The sequence below is a fragment of the Vanderwaltozyma polyspora genome, genomic scaffold (assembly GCF_000150035.1).
Source record: "Vanderwaltozyma polyspora DSM 70294 KpolScaffold1031 genomic scaffold, whole genome shotgun sequence".
Taxonomy (NCBI): domain Eukaryota; kingdom Fungi; phylum Ascomycota; class Saccharomycetes; order Saccharomycetales; family Saccharomycetaceae; genus Vanderwaltozyma; species Vanderwaltozyma polyspora.
Window position 1 is genome coordinate 124,089 of NW_001834679.1, and position 8,917 is coordinate 133,005.

General features: G+C 32.0%; 3 protein-coding genes across 3 annotated transcripts in view; all 3 read left to right on the forward strand.

The window, feature by feature from the left end:
* Nucleotides 1-1,153: 1,153 nt before the first annotated feature.
* Kpol_1031p47 (Zn(II)2Cys6 transcription factor) lies at nt 1,154-3,838 on the forward strand (the record flags this gene model as incomplete). The annotated part of the gene is made up of 1 exon (XM_001645949.1): nt 1,154-3,838. One exon carries the CDS (start codon nt 1,154-1,156, stop codon nt 3,836-3,838), a length of 2,685 nt encoding a protein of 894 aa, XP_001645999.1.
* A 3,044-nt stretch (nt 3,839-6,882) lies between these two features.
* On the forward strand, nt 6,883-8,136 carry Kpol_1031p48 (uncharacterized protein; the record flags this gene model as incomplete). The annotated part of the gene is made up of 1 exon (XM_001645950.1): nt 6,883-8,136. One exon carries the CDS (start codon nt 6,883-6,885, stop codon nt 8,134-8,136), a length of 1,254 nt encoding a protein of 417 aa, XP_001646000.1.
* A 586-nt stretch (nt 8,137-8,722) lies between these two features.
* The window catches only part of Kpol_1031p49 (uncharacterized protein), a gene marked incomplete at both ends in the record, with an annotated part of 2,562 nt that continues 2,367 nt past the window's right edge, over nt 8,723-8,917 (forward strand). The window contains one exon of the mRNA XM_001645951.1: nt 8,723-8,917. Within this exon, the coding sequence (XP_001646001.1) occupies nt 8,723-8,917 (195 nt within the window).

An 8,917-nucleotide genomic window follows, 5' to 3' on the forward strand; every position in this document is an offset into this window, starting at 1 on the left:
AGGACATGTTCAAGTTTTGAATTGAAAAAGTATGGTACCGTAAACGAGATTTTTTTTATGTAAATATTTCTTAGTAACTTTCAATCTAGTAGAGTTCATTCCTAGAAATTGCCATTATGTCACAACTTCTTGGTTCTTGTAGGTTTTTCATTTTCAATAATATGTATAATACTATGTTTCCTTAATTTTTAGATGAATTGTTTCTTTGGGACTTGAAAAGTAACAATTGATTGGGATATCTGTGGTTTTAATTTTCTATTATTTGTTCACTATATCTTCTTGGGTGCTTCTATTTCTCTGCTGCAATAGCAACAATAATAAATAGATTTGGAAATTTGTTTAAAGGTTAACTTAGACAATTTAATGTCCAATTTCAACTTCAATTGAAGTTTTTTGTTGTTGTTAATTTTGTTGCTCAATATCTTTTTAGGTTAGGATTTAATAACACCAACGTCATTATTATTGTATTTCAGTATCCATTTCATCATTTTCCCTTGTTGTCAATTAGAATTATTTAATTGTCTTGAGGGGTCGTTGAAGAAAGATAGAACTATTGTGAGTTACATTCAAGAAACTTAATCTAATTTGTACTGCTTCTGGAATTTTTTAACCAGGCTTAGACCTAAGGAACAATTATACTTTTGGACTGATCCAATTCCTCATTACTGATACAGTTCAAGTATTATTACATATTCTGGTTTACTTGTTACAATACTTAATTCTCCATTACTTTTGTTTTAGTAAAGTGATTGATAGTTTCAAGTAAATAAAAAATTATTGATACCAGTCAAACTTATTTATTTTCTCAATTTATGTTTTTCAATTGCAACTAATTTCTTTATAGTATATATTGTCAACTACCTAGAATTTCGTTAACCTTCAACAAACGCTGAACTACAACTAAAGAAGTGAAGGCAAGTAAACAATAAGCATATTAAAATATTTGGTTCATATTCATTCATTTTTTTTAATAATAGAAAAATACAATATCAATACATTTAGCTAGATATCAATATTATTCATATTCTAATCAGCTTTGTCAAGAGATCTGTAATATATTCAATATCTGGCGATAACCTTAAATAATTCAGATATCAAAAAAGAAAATTGAAAAAAGTTAAGGCAGAGAGATACCCTTCATAAATAAAATATAATGTGCACAGAGGTAAAAACATCAATCAACAAATCTGTTTCAAAACCTAGAAGGAAAAGGAAGGTTGTTGAATTAATTGAAGTTGGTGGTAAAATAGTAAGTAAAACTTCAACAGGTAAAAGAAAGTTTCATAATAAATCCAAAAATGGTTGTGAAAATTGTAAACGAAGGAGGGTTAAATGTGACGAAGCAAAGCCTGCTTGTAAAAAATGTAGTAATATGAAACTAGATTGTAATTATCCAAAAGTTACGCATATTCAAAGTACAATCACGACAACAGTTTATAAAGATGGTACCAAATCAAAATCAGGTGGGATTAAACTTCCAAATCAGAAAAAAAACCAATTACAAAAAGAACAACAAGTCATAGAAGAACAAGAACAAGAAGAAGAAGAAGAAGAAGATGATGATGATGAAGAAGAAGATGAACATGATGAACAAGAAGATAGTATAGACGAGGGAAAAAGTAATAATATCTTAGAAGATCCAGAAACTCCAGCAAACGTAACCGAAACCAAACTCACAGCTACAAATGATCCTATTAAACAGGAGGAATCAAATTTGCTGTTTCATAGAAGACGAGGTTCAATGGTATTGCCTTTGAATTCTCCAGACAAGCAAGGTAATATGGATTCTTTATTACTTCCTTCTTTGTCAACTGTACCTAATTTCGCAAATTCTCAGTTCATGTTACCACAGTTGATGTCGTTGTCAAATTCAGAAAAATTCTCAACTTTTGACTTATCTGGAGGTCCAAACTCTGCAAATGTTAACACATTTGGTAAAAATAATAATATTAACATTCATGGAGAATCGCCATTACAATCTATACCACTGAATGCCAGTAATAGCATAAGTAGTTTGCTATCTGTTAGCAGATTCTCAACTTTACCAAACCTAAATACAAATGCTAACTCTACATCTTTAGGGTTACAATCACAGCAGTCTTTGTCCAATAATCTGGGGGCCACTTTAGCTGGCTCTTTTAATAAGGGCAAAAATAACCATAATATTGGAGGATTAGAAAATGCTCCAGTCAATCCATTGTCGTTATATGGCGACTCTATTGCGTTAGTTAGTAAATTGGGTTTGAATTTAAAAGGTTTAAGTGCATTGAATAGCCCCGGTTTTTCGATGGGCCAATTTGACTTCCAAGATCTTGGAGGTCTAAAAAGTGCACATGCAATGAAGGTCAGCATTGCCGAAGAAGTATTAACAAATATGCATAAGCAGATGACAAAATCTATGAATCTGCGATCTGCTCAAAATAATGCCTTTAAAAATAATAATAATGGAATCGGAAATGTAGGAATGAGCAGATCTGGTTCACTAAACGCATCAATACTTTCGCATAACCCAACCATATCTCCTGTTGTTCCTGTAACTCCAATGACAAGAAATTTAGGAGAAAATGAATCTGGCGTCAATATACTGAATTCTAAACTAGATGGCGACAATAGTAATAGAATGGATACTTCACCTTCAGCTGCCACCCTTGCTGGAAGAGAAACAATAGATGAAACAAAACAGGGTAGTCCAAAATCCAGTAAAAACTCTATGGATGTTTCCGGCAACGATGAAGGTGGCATATCTGACTCTAATGAAAAGTCTGGATCTAATGGAAGCGTTTACAACCTTGTTAGAATGTCTCAGCAGGTTTCTTTAAATCTAGTGGATTTGAAATTATTCTATCACTATTGTACAAAAGTCTGGCCTACAATTATATCGGCTGGTATTACTGGTGTTCAATTATGGAGTGAAGAAATACCCGAGCTTTCATTTGAATACCCATTCTTAATGCATTCCATATTAGCTTTCAGTGCCACTCATTTGTCAAGAAGTGAGAATGGTTTGGAGCATTATGTTTCAAGCCATAGAATTGAAGCTTTAAGACTACTAAGGGAAGCAGTTCTAGAAATATCCCCGGAAAATACTGACGCATTAGTGGCAAGTGCATTAATATTGATAATGGATTCTTTGGCAAATGCAGCCGGTGGTATCAGCAATAAGGACGATGATACTGACTTAGACAAAGGCGATAAATCAGATAATAGTAGTGTAATGACAGGAAGAAGTAGTAAAAGTAGCAATAGCAGAACTACAAGTAGAGCTAGAATAAGTTCAACTATGTCACCAAGTGCGTGGATTTTTCATGTCAAAGGAGCTTCTACCATATTAACTGCTGTATGGCCATTGAGCGAGAAATCGCGGTTCCATGATTTAATATCGATAGATTTAAGCGAATTTGGTGACATACTGACACAGGAGAGTGACACTATTTCAGAATTAGTTTGTTTCGATGAGAGTATCGCTGATTTATACCCTGTGGAAATAGATTCTCCATATTTAATCACGCTGGCCTACCTAGATAAATTGCATAGGGACAGATCACAACCTAATTTTATTTTAAGAGTATTTGCATTTCCAGCATTATTAGATAAGACATTCTTAGCCTTGCTTATGACAGGTGATCTGGGAGCTATGAGAATAATGAGAAGTTATTATAAATTACTAAGAGGATACACCACACAAGTAATGGAGACAGTATGGTTTCTTGAAGGTGTACCTCAGGTTTTACCACAAGATGTCGACGAGTATAGTGGTGGTGGTATGCACATGATGCTTGACTTTTTAGGCGGTGGGTTGCCGTCAATGACAACTACAAATTTAAGCGAATTTGTATAACAATAAATAATGACAACTTATATCAATAAGTATATGTATCTTTACACAAATTAATATTTCCAGGACCACTCACAAGTTAAATCATACAAATGCAGAAATTTTACCCAAGAAAAGACCAAGTTCTAATTACACATTTTATAGATTCTATTGAATAGTTTTTCATGTAAATGTAATATCTAAATTAATTACACTCGATTTACTATTTTAGGAAGCAGTGACATTCCATATTATTATCCACTATCCCCCCTACCGTACACTCTCTTTACCATTTTTACCCCTCTATAATCACTCAGCCATTTAAATATCTTTAATCCACAGAGACAAACCTTAATTAATATTGATTCAACACTCTCAAAACAAAGGATCATTGTGATATTTCAATTGTTTGTACTGTTAGATAAACAGATATCCTAAAGTACAGCTCTAGAAAACGAGGATAATTTCTCTGATTATGTCAGTATAGGTGTCAGTAGTTCTCTTACCTTCAATATAAGTGTTTCTAATACCAACAGAGACTTATCTATAATATTATTTCCTAGTGTGACAACATCAAGAATAGTGAATTATCCCCTTTTTGATACAATGCCCCGCTAAAAATATAGACCTTGGGGAGGTTATTGCTGCCTTGTGCTTCCATTTCTCCCCATCCCCCTATCCCAGCCTCCCTGTTTAGAGATTCTTCTGGGATGCCAGCCTAGAGAATGAGAAAAGTCAAATTTTTACACCGAGGCATCCCTCGTAGTCGGTACTACAATTTGGCAGAGTTAAGCAGAAAGGGTGAGCTGAAACTATGATACTACAATGATGGTAATGTGATGCAAGAAGCGTTTATGCAAATAAGCAAAGGTTGATCTAATTATATATCTCGAACTGGTTTTATATCAGCCAGTCTATATTATAGTTAATTAACTGGAAATGCCTAATTAGGATGCGTATGATGGTCATATTCAAAGAACGTAAAAGGGTCCCCGTATAATGTAATTTAATAATATTTTTTTTCTTATGCACACTTAAAGAATTAAGAACACTCGAATATAATTTGAGACTAAAATGTAGGCTAATTCATCAATTGAAAGTGAAATGTGCTCAATAAATTTTCCTGATCGAGTTCAATTAAAGGAGAGGAAGATATCAAATGCCTTTATTTTTAATTTCTATTAAGGCAAATTAAACAAAAGAAAATGAAATTGAACTGGGCTGAGATTCAGACTTTGATTTTAATTGGTCTTTTACTAAATAAAAATAATAAGAAAAAAAAAATCATAGCAGCCTATTGATTTAATGACAATAAGGTTCAAGTTAATTGGTTTCTTGCCATGGCAGAGGCTTAAAGATTCGTTACGACATTCAAGTTTTTTGAGCTCAAAAAAATTGTCCCAAAAGAAGATATAGTTACCTAAATAGATTTAATAGAATATTTTCAAATAATGCTTCGACAACTTACTTTAAATGCAGACACCTTCAACACGAACGCCAAAATGGATAAACGGTATTTTAAAAGATAAATTTATCAATTGAAATGATAGCATTGCATTGCGTTTGTTTACCTGACAAACACGGTACGTTTACGGGAAATTTTTAGAGAGATGCCTTACAAAAGATGAAGGAGTTTTCCAAAAAACCTTCCATCCAAAGACTTTTTTAAAAGAAGTCTGCTGGTATACATATTTAAGGATTTGTAAGAAAAAAAACAATTGTTGCAGTATGAAGAGAATTGGAAGTGTACTACGCGTAAAAGTGTAATTTATTTGTAATGAGAATACAATCTGCGTGCTTTTTTTATTCACTATGTTGAACTCTCATCTCTTGCCCAGTTCTTCTCAAGTTCCTCCTATATGCTATATTCAAGTGAAAAATTCTATCACAAGGCGTAAAAGAAACGCACTACAAAACTATAAAAATATCAATATCTATGTATTTTGATTAGTTCCCATCATTACTTATGAAATCTTCTATAGCATTTTAAAGTGTTTCGGAGAAGTTGGACATCTATCTCTTCCTTATCCTTCGGATAAGGAAGTTATTATATTATCATAACCCTTTTTTTCGTTGTTACAATAGGTGAAACTGTTTTCTTTTCGTGGGTCCTTCTTTCATTTCATCTTATTTTATTTTATTTTATTTTATTTGGGCTTACTTGCTTGCTTGTTTGTTCATTACATTTTTTTTCTTCTTCTGAATTATTGCTCGATTCGTGTTCGAACTATTTATTCTTATAGGCATTTTCTACAACTACTTCTTTATCATAAACTTATATCCTGTTTTTAGTCCCTCTTTTAACTGTATTTTGAATTGAAGAGACAGGATACGTACAAGATTCTTGTGATAGGAACTATGCTTATACCCTTTCCCTCGCCTTTTGTTTCTTTTCTTAAAGGAGAGAGTGAGACATTGCATTATCCTTAGCTCAGTTCGAAATTTTGAGGGTAGTTAGAGCCGTATTTTATTTATTTATCCTTCCTTTTTACATTACTATTTCATCAATTGAAATTATAAATTTTGTAATGTTATTTTACTACTGTCCTTTCGTAAGTTTATCATATTCCCACCAGCTTTCCTTTTAGAAATCAAGTTTATATCTCAATGAATTTTTTTTGTTGGTTATTAAAGCTCACTTAAACGTTGGTTTTAATAATGGATAGCTGCCGGTGTACTTTATAGTTTTTGAATTCTAGACCTATCTATGTCTCTCTCTACATCAATCCCTTTTCAGATCTCCCTTAAGCTCCCTTGAGTTTTGGGTCGATGGCCTAACTTTGTACTTTTGTATATAAGAATCAACTTATTTCGAAACTTATTGTATCAACTATTGTTTTGCTTGTGTTCGACTGATTTAGTATTGACTATATTTATGTATATCTTGCATTTTAAGGTTTTGTAAAATATAAGAAGAATCAAATTTGTTATTGATATCAAAAGTTTAAACGAACTTCTATTTATAATAAGTTTTTAAAGTTATTTCATTCGGGTGTCTGTGTGTCTGTATCTCAATCATAAAGACATAGATAACTTATTTAATCGACAAAATATAATACTATTTAATAATGTTTCATTTAGGTGGGAAAGGTTCTAAAAAGAACAAGATCAAATTTATTCCAATTGAAGAAGTTAATAGCAAGGATCCAGAAAGTAAAAGTAATTATGCTACTATTGATGATATAAGACCGTTGGAATGGTATGTTCATCCAGATTCTTTGCAACATCTTGATAACTCTACCCATTCTTCAATCATCGGTGCCATTAAGCCAAATATGCAGTCAAGAGTAGAGACCCAAACTTTATATTTTACTGATTTGAAATCAGGCAGATCTGGTTTTGTTCAGTTGGTTTATTCTAGTGTCATTAATGGTTTATACAAAGGTTTCCAATTAAACTTTAAAATTTTTGGTTCCGAAAAGAAATCTAGTAAAGATATCTGGGAAACTTATAAATTAGACAATTTGATGTCATTTAGACCATTGAGAGTCGAATTTGATGACGTCCTATTCGAATTTGTAAGAAGCGATAAAAAGAATGAATCTGGCGGTGACGTTATTGCTCAGTTAAACATTAAAGTCGATATCAGACCCAAACCATCCGAGAATCAAGGCCGTTTAAAGATTGATTTGAAGGCTGACTTATACCAAGGATACATGATCAATCCAAATGGTTGCTCTTACTATTTAGATAAAGCAGTTTCCTCAGTTAGTCAGGTCGAAAAAGGTGGCGATCAAGACATTTCTAGTAAGATGTTGAGACATTTGTTTATTCCAAGAGGTCGTTGTAGCGGTACCATCTCTTATACAGATAGTAAAGGTGAGAATGACATCAAGTTAACTTTATCAGATGTTCCTATCAGCTATATTGACGCTGTTCAGGGGTTGTTACCAAACAAGGCTGCTAAATCTTGGAATTTCTTATGTTATCAAAGTGAAAACTATTCCATCCTATGTATGGAATATACTACAACTGAAGAATATGGTAATGATACTGTAACAATATATTCCATCACCAATAAAGAAAAGATTACAAAACTGATATCATGTGTTAATAAATGCAAAGTTGTATATGACAAAACCATCGAAGATAAAGATAATGGCTGGAGTTATCCAACATCCATTGCATTCCCAATGGACTTTAGTGAACCTGAATTGAATTTGGTTAACAGATATGATATCATGGAGGAATTACCACTTATTGTCAAGAAAATTGCACAGAATATCGCAAATGTAAAGCCATATATTTATCAATATTGCCAAAAATCTTCATTTGAAAATGAAGAAGGTATATCCATTATTGAAAGTACATTTATCAGTTAGATAACATTGTCAAAATCGGAACCAACATTAACATCAATATCAATAAATTAATAATAATAATAATACTCATAATACTAATACTAGTACTAATAAACAATACTCAATAAAATTTAATACAAATCCCCATACTAATCATCCCAGTCATATTAATAGCATTAATATCAATTTAATAATTACCATTTACTTTGTTAACCTTTTTTGCATGCTATGTTATATCATGAGGAATATGGCATAAATTTTGTGAAGAGAAATTTCACAATCATTTTGAATTTAACTTAGTTTAATATCATTTAATTTTATAATATAAAATATATCACTATGTTTAACTTTAGATTAATCTTTGAACAACTGTAGAGTCAGGCAGTTAGTTTGCTGACATCTTGTTCTTGATATGCCAAATTTGGATATTTTATTATATTCAGATACGTATTAAATGATTACAAAATTTCATCAAAGCTCATCGCTAAATCTTTATATAAAAAAAACTTCAAGCTATAGACCACAATCGATGGTACAAGAAGTTTAAAAGAGCATCCCAGATTCCCTTGAGTAGGCTAGATTTTATTGCTCATACTCAGTTAGTGTAATGGATTTTAAATCTAGTTATTCCAATGTTTCGTTAAGCCCAATATACGCAAGTACTGGTGCTGTAGCAACTATATCAGAAGATGGCTCAATTTTAGCAACTCCAGTTGTTGATGAAATCAATATTGTTGCATTAGAAGACAATGCTGGTAACGGTACTCTTTTGACCACAGTTGAGAATGATGATGAACAAGAT